The sequence below is a fragment of the Falco cherrug genome, chromosome 5 (genome assembly GCF_023634085.1).
Source record: "Falco cherrug isolate bFalChe1 chromosome 5, bFalChe1.pri, whole genome shotgun sequence".
NCBI lineage: Eukaryota > Metazoa > Chordata > Aves > Falconiformes > Falconidae > Falco > Falco cherrug.
The window spans coordinates 75,310,762-75,324,981 of NC_073701.1; the positions used below are offsets into that span (position 1 = coordinate 75,310,762).

The following is a 14,220-nucleotide window of genomic DNA, read 5'->3' on the forward strand; positions in this document are numbered from 1 at the left end:
ATGCACATTTCATATTACTCTTATGTAAGCTCTATTAAGAGGATAAAAGAAGGAGTTACAAGGAAATCCCAGTACTTACAATATGAAAAGCTAATATTTACCTGTTGCATAATCCAACATAAGCTTATTTGACACAGACAAGTTTCATTTCTATTATGTTAGAACTGTATGCGACAACTCAACATGTTAACTGTATACACTTAATTTTTCCTTAATCCTACTACCGTCTGCTCTTATTTTGCATCTGCAGTCTGCTTTTATTTCTTGAAATTCAAGTTACATGTATTAGATAAGAAATGGGGGAGGGGGGGAGCACAGTTTGTATTTTCCTGGGTGCACAGACACACCAGAAACCTCATGTAACAACTGCCTTCACATAGGCTAAAAATTTAAAGGGTTTTGCAAGTAACTTGGAAGGATGACAATCTGTCAGCTGCAAAATCTTTTACATGAAGCTCACAGGCTACACTAACACATTAAAAGCAATTAATCGCGTACTTACTAGAAACACATGAAACGCTGTATTTGCACAGCGGATCTAATGCACTGGTGCTTCCCTTGCTTACCTACAATCAGCAACAGCTTACCTGAGCAGTCTCATTTTTCATTTACTTTCTTGTCAAGTCACTCCAGGTTTTTAGATCATTGTCATACAAAAGCAGCACCTTTAGGCATGCTTTCTACATGAAAAACACTAGACCCAAAGGAATTCATAATTTCATGGAGTAATCTTTTCATGCCAAGTTTAGACTTACTTTTGAGACCAAGCATTTAGACAAGTCAGATTTTACTAGGCTTAGATGCACTGCAGCCACCACTTCATAGGACTAGTTTCTTGGTCTGAGGCCAAGTACCTGCCCCAAGAGTTTACTGGGCTTTTTAACCTCCACAAGGAAAGAGAAAATCTGATTTCAAGCTTCTACATAATGTTAAGCTTCAGAACGCTTTCTCAATAATACAGCTGAGAGACAATCCTGATGTTTTATTTACGGTACTTGCATTATAAACCTCCCGTGGAAGCAAAGAGGAATCCAATTACTTTTCCTCAAGCATTCATATAAAATAGAAGCAGCGGGCACCTTCACTATTAACAAATCAGAAATATTCCTCAGAACCAAGCCAAAGAAAGCCTTCAATTCTAGTTTGGTTATGGGACGCTCTATACTGTCCTCTATTTATGAAGCATGCTAATAGACAAAAAAGTGAAAAGGGTTGACAGTAATCCACATAAATGAATTCTGTAACAATGAGTCCACAGCATTCATATCTTTACTTTTAGGAGTCTTCCGGTAAGGCTACAGAACTTGAACCCTAGCAGTTGTCAGGATGAAGAAAGTATTTTGGGAAAAGTCTAAGAAAGAAAATAAAAACTAAAAAAGATAGCAATTGAGGTATGTCTGTTGCCTATCTGCAGATCAAGATAAGCAGTGGGGAGAGGACAGAAACTATGCTGGCACAAAAAATTATAAGGAATCAGGTAGCTGTGCTTAAAATTGTCTGGATGTCTTAGTTCTAAGTGACTGAATCTCATCCAAGAACAGCTTTCTAACAGTTTAGTAAGAAGGTATGACAAAGCAGATTCATCTTTATAGCAGACCATGGAATCCAGACAAGTTTTCCCAAGCAACAGAAACCTGTACTTTCTAAGAATAGGTTAAGCAGACATTAATTTTCCTCTCCTATTTCTCCCCCAAAAGAAACCCCCAAATTCTAAGTCCCCTGCAATTTAAGAGTATGAAGTAGGAAATAAATTATACAACGTGAGTTTAAGTAACAGACGCTCGGTAGGCAAGTAGGCAGTAACAACAGGCTTGATTTGTAACCTGCATTGAATGTTCAACTCAGCCAGGATTATAATTATCATGGGAAGACCTAGATTTTATCTCAACATTTGCATACTGTAAAGAGGCATACTTGACTTCTGCTATCACTTACAAATCAAAGAAAAACTGAAGAGCATATACAAATGCTAAGCCCTGTTGAAAGAGGATGAGAGAAAACACTGAAAGAATCCCTTATTGCAGGCTCATGAATAGCATCACAGGCCAATCAATCTCCCAGTTTTGTCAGAAGCAACACATCAGTAAGGACAGAGAACAAGCCGAAACCTTTTAAAGAGCCTCTAGTTTATTTTCACATCTAGAAAGCAATTAACAGAGTCAATGGTGTAACGTTCCAGACAAAAGTAACAATGGAAGTGTCCAGTGACCTCCTCCAGCAACAGCCACAAGCAAATCATATCCCCGAAGGGACTGCAAGTACAATGTAAGTGCAGTTGAGGAAGGTTTTAAATAAATTAAACTTAACTATCTTCCTTTTAGAAATCACAGTACTGTAACAAAACCAGCGTACTGCCTGAGGCAAGTAAAGAACAGTTGAGAATCACAGTTTAAATGCACAAATCCTCAGGCTTCCTCCCTCAAAGCCCACAGAATACATAAGTAATAGATGGTAAGAGTTCTCCTTAACAAAAGCATAATTAAATATTGACATGAAGACAGAACATAATAAAAAATAAAATTAAGTTGAAATGAGAGTCATTCCACAGATTAACATCTGATCTTAATTCTCAGTTCAGATGTCTTCATTTTGAGTGAAAATAAGTATCTTCTAGTCTGGATTGGCAGAACCCAAACACAATTCTCAAACATTTGGGAAATTACTCTCCTCAGTGATAGATATTCCACAGCTTTCAATGGGATGCAAAGATAAAATCAACCAAATTATTTTAAGAGTTAGTCTACCACTAAATCTATTGCAACTTAGCTCTGCAAAGTCAGTAAATTTAGATGCACCCAGTAGTCAGTAGTCAATAAACATGATTAAAATATGCATATGGCACAGACACCTAACAAGGGCGGGCAAGTGCAATTCTCCAACTACAGTCTCCATGCTAACCGCTGCTACCATATAATGCTGCACAATAAAGCTCATACAGATACAGACTAGGGCTCTTCAGGACCTTCCATTGTGTCACAGATCAGTATTCCTCTGAGTATCTTCTCTAACATAAGGTATCAATCCCCTCCAGCCATACATAATAACAGTCCAAATCCCACTTTCTCAACCAACAAACGTGAAAATTCTTCATGAAAATACTGCTTTAAAATGAATGCATCCAACATTAAGCAATTTACAATCTATGTGTCATAGAATAAACAACCAGCAAGTGAGGCTGGCAAGAAAAAAAACAAGATAAAACTTGTTCTGTTGAACAAGTTAAGAAAACTTGGAACACTTATACTGCTTTTTTGAGGTTTACTAGTAGCAGCTACCACTGATCCAAAACCTTAGGTGTCTGCTTCATTTGTAGGACAACAGCATTTCAAAGCAGTAAAAAGTAGGGATGTTTATACTAATCTTGCCATGTCCACAGAATAGTCTGCAATTAGATTGCTCCAGTACTACTCCTAACAAATTAAGAGGAAAAAAAAAAAAAAAAAGTGTGAGCTGCTGAGACAACAGGATGAAATGAGTCCCCAGGGAAATAACATAACCTAAATGGCCACTGTCAGGACAAGAGACCTTTAAGTACCAACAGCTATTACCTCCTTATGTCACAGCACTGCAACTGCCACTCAAATAGTTTCAATTTTCAAAATTATAAAAAACTAAAGCTTCAGAAATGCAATTAACAAACTTAAGTTTAATATGCTAATAAGAAGATAATCTGAGTTCAAAGTAAGGTGAAAGGGCAGTTTGACTCAAACAGGGAAGGCAACTTTTTTAATAAAAGGTCTTCTTCTAAAAAGCCAACATGTATCAATGTACTAGCGACTAAAGCCAAAGTCTGACATTCCTAGTCCACAATCATAGTACTTTTTTTCTTTTTTGGTAAACAAAGGCACAAGTTAAAGGAACAACTTCTCAAACAGTTGTGGTCCAACTTTTTCCCCAGGGGTGAGGGTATTTTGTTTTGGACTGCGTGTGTTTGGAGTTTTGGTGGATTTTTAGGGAAGAGAAAAAAAAAAAAAAAAAAAAAGAGTCCTAGTCTAAATGAATGGTTAATTTAAAAAAAGATTAATAGGCCCAACAAACCTTCTGCAGGAAATCACAAAAACATTTATAATAACCCTTTTAAAATTTATCGAAATTATACCATATTTTTCTGTGAAGCCATCCAAATATATTTAAGTCCAATAACTACTTTTCCATTTCAGTAGATATTTAAAAATAGCAGCCAAACAACAAACTTCAGTTTTATTGAAGCTGATCTATTGTCTCTCTCCCTTTTAACAAAGTTGTTCTGGTAAGGGATAATCACAAGATTGTCTTTTAGTTACTACTATTACTAATGTCTAACATTTCATCTGGTTGGGGGAGAGGGGATTAATTTTTATTTATTATTGGATCAAAACAGATACAAAATTCCTGTTATGCCTACTCTACTTTGAAAAGGGAGAAACCACCAAATCTTAAAAGTTCATACCGCAGTTCTTCCATTCTTCCACTGGGAGAAAAAGTCAATCATGACACGAATCACTTCTCAAGTGACAGAAAAGAATACCCGGTAAGATGCCAAAAAAACAAAAAAACAAAAAAACAAAAACAGCAACAGAACAAGCTTCTCTGGGAAAATACAAGTTCCTCTACTATAAACTTAATTTAACACTTTCTGGTTTATCAGCACATCACTCATACCAAAATCCTTAGTCTTAAAATCATCTAAAACCTAAAGAAATGCACTAATTCTCAAACTGTTCAGAACACAGCTGGATGACTGATGCCTCTGTTTCTACTCGCTATATTGCGCTGAGACAGCCAATAACGATTTCTCCTTAACCCAATGTTTCCTACTGTTGTAATAGCTTCCTTGTGACATACAACACCAAAGAAGTCACTGTTCCTCAAAACATTATGTTACTGTTCATTTGATGAGTTTTAGGGACTAGCTCTAAAGAGCAAATTATGTATTTAGGTCTCTCCACATTAATCCATATTTCCCACTGTTTTCTTAACAACTACATTGGGAACAACTATGACTAAAACACAGTAATTACATACACATTTCTCATACATACAAACATTACTATAGCATAGTAACCTTTAGAGTCTTCTCACATAATTGTTCATTGTACTAGGTGACCTTCCTGCTCACACAAGCTTCCTATTCCTTTATGTACCTCTAAATACACTAGAAACCAAAATTTTGAAGTAATTTGTATCCCAGAGAAAAGATGGAAGAATTCTGTATCTTTTAATGAAGTTTTTCCCATATTAAAATGTGCTTTTGCTCTATATGCTTCTGACAGAGAAACACACTGCTCAGGAAATAACCAGTCACAGACTAAGCTGAGTTTGTAAATACTCCCTACTAGGGTTAAAAAAAAAAAAAAAATTAAGAAATTCCAAGCACAGTAGGCATCAGCTATAGAAGGTCCAGGAGAGTCAGGCCCACGCCTTAGCTTTCAAGTTCTACTGCCTGAGCAAAAGAAGTCTCTATCATTTTTTACTCTTGTGGTGGGTTGGCCCTGGCTGGGCACTGGGGGCTCAAAGCCACTCTGTCACTCCCCTCCTCAGCTGGGCAAGGGAGAGAAAATATGATGAAAAGCTCATGGGTCACGATAAGTACAGGGAAAGATCACTCACCAGTTACCATCACAGGCAAAACAGACTTGAGTGAGGTAAAAACATTAGCTTAATTTATTACCAATCAAATCAGAGTAGGGTAATGAGAAACAAAAATAAAATCTTAACACACCTGCCCCCACCCCTCCCATCTTCCCAGGCGTAAGTTTATTCCCAATTTTCTCCACCTCCTCCCCCTGAGCAGTGCAGGAGGCCTGGGAATGGGGGCTGAGGTCTCTCCGCCGCCCCGGCCCCCTCCGGGGGAGGCTCCTCACACGCCGCCCGGCTCCAGCCCGGGCCCTCCCGCGGGAGACGCTCCTCCAGGCCCTTCTCCAGCGGGAGCCCTTCCCGCGGGGGGGCTGCAGCTCTGCCCGGGCCGCTCCTGCGCGGGGCCCTCCCGCGGGGCGCAGCCCCTCAGGCACAGGCTGCTCCAGCCCGGGCCCCCCGCCCCCGGGGGCACCGGCCCTGCCCGCAGCCCGGCCCCGGCCGGGGCTCCGCTCCCCGCTGCCGGGAGCTGCTCCGGCGCGGCGCGGCGCGGGCTGCCCGCCCCCGGGGGCACGGCCCCCTCCGGGCACCCCCTGCCCCGGCCCGGGGTCCCCCCCGCTGCGATCTGTCCCCCCGGGGGCGCCGCCGCCGTGGCTGAGGGCTCGGCCTTGCCCAGCGGCGGGGCCGCCTTGGAGCCGGCTGGCACGGGCTGGCGGGCAGGGGGGGCTGCGGGCACCTGCGCACAGCGGCCGCCCCGGCCCCACCACCACAACCTTGCCACGCAAACCCACTACAATTCTACTAAATACCACGTGTATGCTATTTAAAATACAGACTTCTGTAGGAGTAAGTATCCCTGTTTGGAAACAATACAACCCGCAAAACATGAAAAGGTTTCTAGATGTCTCATTCAAGTTCACAACATGAGCGTCACCACAAAGTCCACATTCTTTGGTTTTAATGTCACAGAACAGTTCACCCATGAATGAAACGCAGCAACAGCAGTATATTTAACAAGTGCTATATACAGACAGGAATAATCCAATTATGAAGAAGTGTTCAACCTCACCTTCTTAAATGGCATCTGAAGAATGTTTTCACTTTACAGTAAATCCACATGACTAACTGAATTAATTCAGAGTCATATGCGTACTTCCTCCTCAAATCCAAAAGCTTCTGCTTTTTCTGGATATTGAGTTAATTACATAAATAAAAGAAATTTAATACATACTGTATGTATACGGCAAATAGCCATTTACAGCTAAAAGCCATAGAAAAAGGTTTTTTTATTCCCTAACTAGGTAGGTACCTTCTCATAATGACTACAGTGATTTCCTAAGGAACACATAAAGAAACACAAGTTTACAGACCACACCATTCAGATTTCAGAAATCTAAGATGATCTTCACCTCTATTGCAAGCTTTTTACAGACACAAAAGTAAACTGAGTGCACAGAGTACAAGTGAATTGTGAAATGCCCTGTAGCGGATTATGTGCAAAGTGGTCACTGTCACACTGTGAAATTCACACCTTGAAACCAATGCAGGAGGTCAAGCAAGTCTGTTTCAGAAGTGAAAGAGGAGAGGTTTACAACCTTGTCAGATGCCAAAAGCTGCAGCTGCTTTGCATCAGTTTTCCAGATGGTAACACACATTAGTAGTCAGCCACAGATTATGCTCAAAGTATTCTGCCTCTCCCTCCTCCCTTTGATTTAAAGGCTGTCACTGCACATCAGGCAAAATATTTACAAACTACTGCTATGGGACAACACCGACAGTATTGTAACTGAAGGGAAGGGGGAGGAGGAGGGGAGGACAAGAATATCAGTCACCCTCCCTTCCACTCTTCTCCCTTTGTACAAATACCCATAAAAATAAAACCTCAAGAAGCCCTGTTTATCTGGTTACACAGATACACAAAGCATGTCTAACACCAGTATGTTACCAGTTTTCACACTGGCACTTCTATTAAGTCATACAAGGTATGCTGGAGAGCAGGCTTTGTGACTTAATGAACATTCAAAAAACCCATATAGTATTTCTGATGCAAACACACACACCCCCACATACACCCCAAAAAAAGTTTCACAATAGCTTTTTCATTCCAATAACGAGGAATATTTGGCTGACATCCCTTTCAGTAATTAAAGTTTAAAATCCAAGACATGATTAAAAGAAATCCCCTTGGCAGGCGAGAACATTTCCCAAACCCCTCCAGTGAACAGGAGGGAAGACAGACCCCTTTAAGAATCAAAACACTTAGAAGAAATTCAAATCTAACCTTTACAATTCCTCTAAGCGTTGCACTTCTAAAGGAGACCTTCTACGTGCAGAACTGAATGAGCCAAGTTTAAGCTCGAGCACTGGGGAGTTGCATCAGAAATCGGTAGAGGAGAACGTGACAGCTGCAAACAAGACCTCTGCAAGAGGTTTCAGATCTGGTGTTTCAGCCTACTGATCTTGTTTCAATTAAGAAAATTTATTTATTATTCTGTAATCAGAGTAAGTTTCTGCTGTGTAGATTTCACACAGCTGGATTCTCGGGTACAGGAGGGGCTTGCTTTGTTCTCCAGCTTAGAAAGTGAAAGATTTTGTTCTGCCTAGCAGAGCTTCATGGTTATTTCATGGAAACAAAAAGGGGAGAGGGTCCCTCAGGAGAAAGATCCACTGCTCCAAATTCATCTCAACATCTGATGCTTACACTAACAGCTCTCCAAACTAAACTGCATATAAATCTTGAATATCCGAAGACATTTGGTAACTCCTTCTTCCTCTTGTGTACCAGACTTGAAAATCAAAGCACTTTCTAGACATTATTGATTACAGTTGGGTATCTAAATAGGAATTCAGAAGACCGTGATCAAGAGCCTCACAAGCATGAAAATGACTGCTGAATGTAAGGAGTTTGGCTGGGGGAGAGGCGGAAGTGAGTCAAGCCACACAGAAAAAAAAAAAGCAAAGGAAATAGAAATAAACAGAAGAAAAGAATGTTTAGCAGGAAGAAAAAAAAAAAAAGACAACCTAACTAGCAAGAAACATGGTCCCAGCCGTGAAGAAGTGGGAAAAGATTATCCAAAACTTTCTCTAACTTACTTTGCTAAGTCAGACTACTAAATGAGCATCCCAGGTAACAAATCAAACTTCAGCAGCCTGAAAAGTGCAGTTTCTTGGAAGCTTAAAACCCAGAAGTGTCATGCAACCCAAAGCAACAAAGTTATCAGAAGAACCACTGGCAACTGCCCACCTGAAATTTGATCTAATCTGTCCAAGACAGCAGGAGAAAGGACAGAAAAAACACAACAAACAAAACCAAAACTAGAAGTAAAACCAAGAGCTACAGTACCATGTTCAGCTTTCTTGCTCATGAGGGAAACCCCCATCTCCAAGTTAAAAATACCAGTTTTGTAATTGCTTGCACACTCTGGTAATCTTACCAGCAAATGGATCGTTGAAGGAAAAAAAATGGAGGGAACGGGAAATGCACACAGAAATGCCAAGAAAAACAGAAAAGATTGTTCATCTATCTGGATCACACCTTACAGTAACTCTATGGAGCAAACCAAAAAATGCTGATGAATCTCATGAAGTGGGGAGAGGCTGAGCTGAGCTTTGCACTGTTAAGAAAACAATTTCAATTACCAACTGCTAAAGCAGAGTACCAGTTAAATGACTAACTGAATCAGTATCGTCATAAACTGGAACAGCAATCTCAGACTCACACCGTGGTTTAAAACAAAAATAGTTACAGATCTTCTAATCCCACTACCAGAATGATGTTGACAAGTGAAATTTAAGATTTTCAACAGCGTAAGCCTCGTATCTGCAGGATAAATCACGCATGTGGCAAAATGTTCTTCTACGTTCTCTGCATGCTAGATCATTATCTCAGAAGTGTTGACTTTACTCCATTGATTTAATTGAAACACAAACTGTAAGGCCCGGTTATGACTCTGCAAGTTAATGGTCTTTCCAATGAATCAGAAAACCAGAGAAATCTATAAATGAAGACTTATCCAAGGAAGAAAATAGGAAGATTTTGTTGAGCTACAAACACATCATCCATCTTGGCTATAAGCAAACTTAACATCTTCCTATGACTTCAGAAAGAAAGGTGCTTCAAAACTAGGCTCTCTTATCTAGTAATCACTATTGCAAACAAAGGACAAACAGAAGCTCCTATAATCAGCTTTTCTGACTGGTTGAAAAAAATCTTCTCACAGTTTCCTCCTCAGTGTCAATATCCCTTAGCATCATCACAGCAATTAAACTGGAACTAGGTAAATGCTACTGGTACCATACCAACTCCTATGATGACAGTTTTCCAAGTCCAGCTCTCCCATTACTCTATCACTGCATGCCCCGTTTCCTTGTATCATCTTGTGTACATCACAGTCCCAGCAATCCCATGAGACAAATTTTGCCTTTCTTCCCCCTAATCCCCCTAGCTTCAATCCTCATTTTCTCTAGTACTATGGTCTGTGCTGGCCCTCCCTCTCCCACACCAGCATACTACTTTTTATCCTAGTGTCATAACTGCTATTTGTAGCAGAGCATGCACACAGCTCACTGATTAGAAAGATGACTCCTCCCAATTCATGGACACTGGCACCCTTACCAGTACAAAGTTCAACTGGGAATTCCACTCCATCCCATGCACTCACATGCAATGCATCTCCACTGGATGGAGTTTATCCATCCTGAAAGTGGTCAAGGAAATCACACCCATTCCAACTGCTTGCCTTTAGAGACTTTTGCCTCTTTTAGAGGCTTCTGCACCTCTATTCATCTGCACAATTTCCTTTCTGGCAGGTGCAACACTGATTGCGTATCAGTTCTGAATGCTATGAGAGAAAACCAGTCAATATTGTCAATTCCATGCAGCTGCTCATTTTCCACAGCACGAAAGCAAAAAGGTTATCTAACTGCAGACTCCAGGAAAAGGAGACTGCACTTGCCTGCATTGGGCTGATTTTTAGAAAGTACTACCAGCTGCACATATGACTGCTTCTGTGAACTCAACTCAGTACATCTGAAGAAGCTTATTTTATTCCTACTTTCCCCCTATATATTCTGTGTGTACAAACATCTCAGGTTTTTTTTATTATACAAAATTCTCAAAATTCAGCCTGATGTCTTATCTGTAGGCTGCCTGCATTTTTCACTTGCCTTTTATCCTACCCTTCCTCTAACCTTCCTTGCCTTTTCTACAGTACCTACATGTGTCTTCTGCCACAAAACAAGATCAGAATCTCCTCCCTCTTGTGCAGCTTTTGCATTCTATTTCCTCCCTCTTTCATATCAATGTGAAATTCACTCATTCCTCACTGCTGCAATGAGAGTTCCTACGGTATCATCTTCTAGTCTATGCCATAGTCCCAGCAATCCCAATGCACAAGTTCTGCCTATTCCACCCCTCCCCTTAATGTATCATTCTTAGTTTTCCTCCATACTTAGGACTCTGCATGCCTTCCCCCGCCCCCCCGCCCCGCCCAAGTCATTCTCCCTGCATCATTACTGTATTTCTCCTTTCCTCTCTGAAAAGTAAATTATTCCCAAGATTAACAGCACAAACCTGCCCTTTGATCTACAGGCAAATACAGAACCACTTTAAAAAGGCTGGCTGCTCTCAGCAGGACTCTTTACAGAGAAGGCTGTAAGAAAGTGAAGGATGCATAAATACAGTTTAATGAATATAAAGTTTCTCATCAATAAAGGAAACTACGCCACAAAATTTTAGCTACAGAAACAACTTCCTCTAAACAGAAACGTGGAGACCCAGCTGCCACACAGGTATCATTTGCCCTGGAAAATGTTGTTGCCTGTACTCAGGATTTCAAGAACTAAATGAAAGCTAAGAAAAATCTGTTCTGAGCAAACAGCAACTAAAAAGTCAAGTACTTGTGCCTGTCAGTATACAAGTTCAAAGAAAATGTCTTTTCAAGATACAAGGTGCAGAATTTTTAAAGATGAATCACTGCTTCCAGGAGAGTTCAATTAATTATATCCAGCTGGCACCATTTCTATTACCAATGTGCAAAAACCATTTCACCCTGTTATTGTAATATTGCTCTCAAAGATTCATTAACATGATTACGTAACAGTGGTAGGACAGTATGACAATCTGAATGAATACAGTTACGATTTGCATGGCTTTGCTAGAAAGAAAAGGGTGAGTTTCTTAGCAGATATACGTGAAGACATGGCAGCTTCACCAACATTAAACATGCACCAATTTATCATTTCTGCAGACTTTTCGTAAGTCATTTTTTGGACAGGAACAAAAAAAAAATAAATACTTAAAAGGACTGAAATGACAAACTTAAAGCCCACTTGTACACCAGCAATTGAGATCCCAAGAACAAAATGGTACATGCAACATGCTGACCAAAAAGAACAAGTAATTAAAAAAAATACTCACAGGTAAATGAATCCAAGACTAAGATACTAGTGGAAATTAGTGGAAAATGCAGTAAGGCAGAAAGACAACGTGATCAATAGACAAAAAGGCTAATTAATATTAATGTGTGTTCTTTACAAGCTTGGCTCATCCTGCAAGTACAGGTGCAGACCGCAATCAAAGTAACCTAAGCCTATTAACAGCTGTAATTTATCTTTCCTTTGAAAGAAAGGAAACTTGCTTGAACTAGGTGATGGGGTGAATGTTTCCAGTTCTTCATATTTCAGTGTAAACACAAAAGCATCAACATCTGGTTTAAGGTCACTGGAGACTGAGAAAGCATACGCTGGAAACAAAAGCATATATTCTTGTCTTGTATTGATATATTATCTTTTACTTACTAAGCATCTACTGCTGATCACAGTCAGCAAGAATCTACTTTAATATCCTGTCTTGCCCGGTATGGCCATTTTTGTCCAGCCCCATTAAATAACTAACCCAGCCCTCCTCCCCTTCTTCTGAAGGCCTCCAGCATTTCTTGGAACATTTTAGCCCAGGGATCTTCAGGAAAGACAGCAAACCTGAAGCAGCTACTAAATGAGATTTTGTAAGTCTAAGTATCTGAATTTTAACAGCACGCTCCCTAATACTTGATGACTTAGCCTGTAAAAATTAACAGCCTAATAAACAAGATTACTCAGGATTTAATTTTAAAACTGGAAGGGTTTTTTGTAACGTGGTCTTCTCTGTTCCCCCACCCCTAACAACAGAAATTCGATTTTCTCGGCAGATCTCTAGTAAATTACCAGGCACCCTGATTTCCCTAATAGGTAAGAAAATCTAAGGCCTCTGGCAGCTTCTAGCTGACGCCATCGCTAATTCCACACCCCCTTTTTTGACAGGACTGACGGCAGACTAAGCCGCCACTGCCTTCTTCACAAACTTACACAACGCCAGCGGTCCCCTTACCAGGGGCTACCCCCGGCTATCCCGGGCTGTCCCCGACCCTGCAGCGGGCAGGGCGGCGGGGCAGCCAGGTAAGGCCCCGTGCGGCGGCGCTGCCCCGGGGCCAGCGCGCTGAGGCGGGGCGGGGGCAGGCAGCCATTCTAACGGCCCGAGCCCCGCATCACAACCATTTCCTGCTCCCCCACGGCAGCTGCCGCAGCTGCCCGCACCTTCAGGCACAGCACCCGAGCCCAGCCGGCCCGGCCGCGGCTCGCTGCCCCTGCCAAACCCCCTCCGGCCTTCGCCCCTTCTCCCAGCCCTTCCTTCCCGCCCCTCAGGCTGCGGGCGCCGAGCGATCGCCCGCGGGCCGCGCACAGCGCCCGCCCCTCACCTTTCGGCAGCAGCAGCTTCACCTCGCCGTTCTCCTCCCGGCCTGCCGCACTCAAGGCCCCGCCGCCATCTCCCACCGCCGCGACCACGGGCAGGGCTCCGTGCTTCCTCCTCTCCTTGTCCCGCTTTTCCTTGGGCCTCTTCGCCTTGGCGCTCCCGCCGCTAGCGCCGGCCGCCCCGCCGCTGCAGCCTCCCGCCTCGCCGGCCAGGGCCAGGCGGTGCCGGTGGTGGCGGTGCTGGTGCTGCTGGTAGGAAGAGGAGGGGGAGGCGGACGACGGCAGCAAAACGGCGGGCGACAGCAGCTTCCGGGGCAGCGGAGAAGGGAAAGCGAAGCCCCCCGCGCTGCCGGAGGGGCCAGAAGGGAGCGCGGGGAAACCCCACGCCGCGGGGCTGCTGTAGCTCGGCACGACCGCTGGCAGCGGCAGCGACTGCTTGCCGCTCCCGCCGTTGCCGCCGCCCCCTTCACCGTTGACGCGCTTAGTACCCTTCAGGCTCCTCTCATCGGCTCCCTTCATCTTCTTGGCGGCTGGCTGGGACCCACGGGACACCTTCGCATCTGGGGCTGGTCTGGTGCTGAACGGCTCCTGCTCGGGCGACGCCGCACCGCGAATCGGGCTCGACGGCTCCGCCATTTTGAGCTCCTGCTTCTATTTACTCACGGCTCGTCTCAACCGACAGAACGGGGAGGGGCGGAGGGTGCCCCCGCCTCGCCCAATGGGCAGGCGAGGCGCCGGAGAGACAGCGTGAGCGGCCAATCGCGTGGCGAAGAGGGGGCGGGTTCTCAGGGGATTGGGGGCGGTGGGCTCGGCTGAGTGCGCAGTCGGAGAGCGGAGGCGAGGCGGGGGTGCGGGCTGCTGTCTGGGCGGGCGCAGCTGCCCGGGGACGGGGACAGGGACAGGGACAGGGTGCTCAGCCGGTGCGGCTCCTGTGCCCTG

At 43.4% G+C, this 14,220-nt stretch overlaps 1 protein-coding gene across 2 annotated transcripts in view; it reads right to left on the reverse strand.

Annotated features, from left to right (window-relative positions):
- The window catches only part of RSBN1L (round spermatid basic protein 1 like), a 53,599-nt gene extending 39,591 nt beyond the window's left edge, over positions 1-14,008 (reverse strand). For both annotated transcript variants that reach the window (XM_055710731.1, XM_055710730.1), the window contains exon 1: positions 13,287-14,008. In XM_055710731.1, coding sequence (XP_055566706.1) covers positions 13,287-13,917 — 631 coding nt within the window. In that variant the 5' untranslated portion in view covers positions 13,918-14,008. The remainder of the gene's footprint in view (positions 1-13,286) is intronic.
- Between the last annotated feature and the right edge of the window lie 212 nt (positions 14,009-14,220).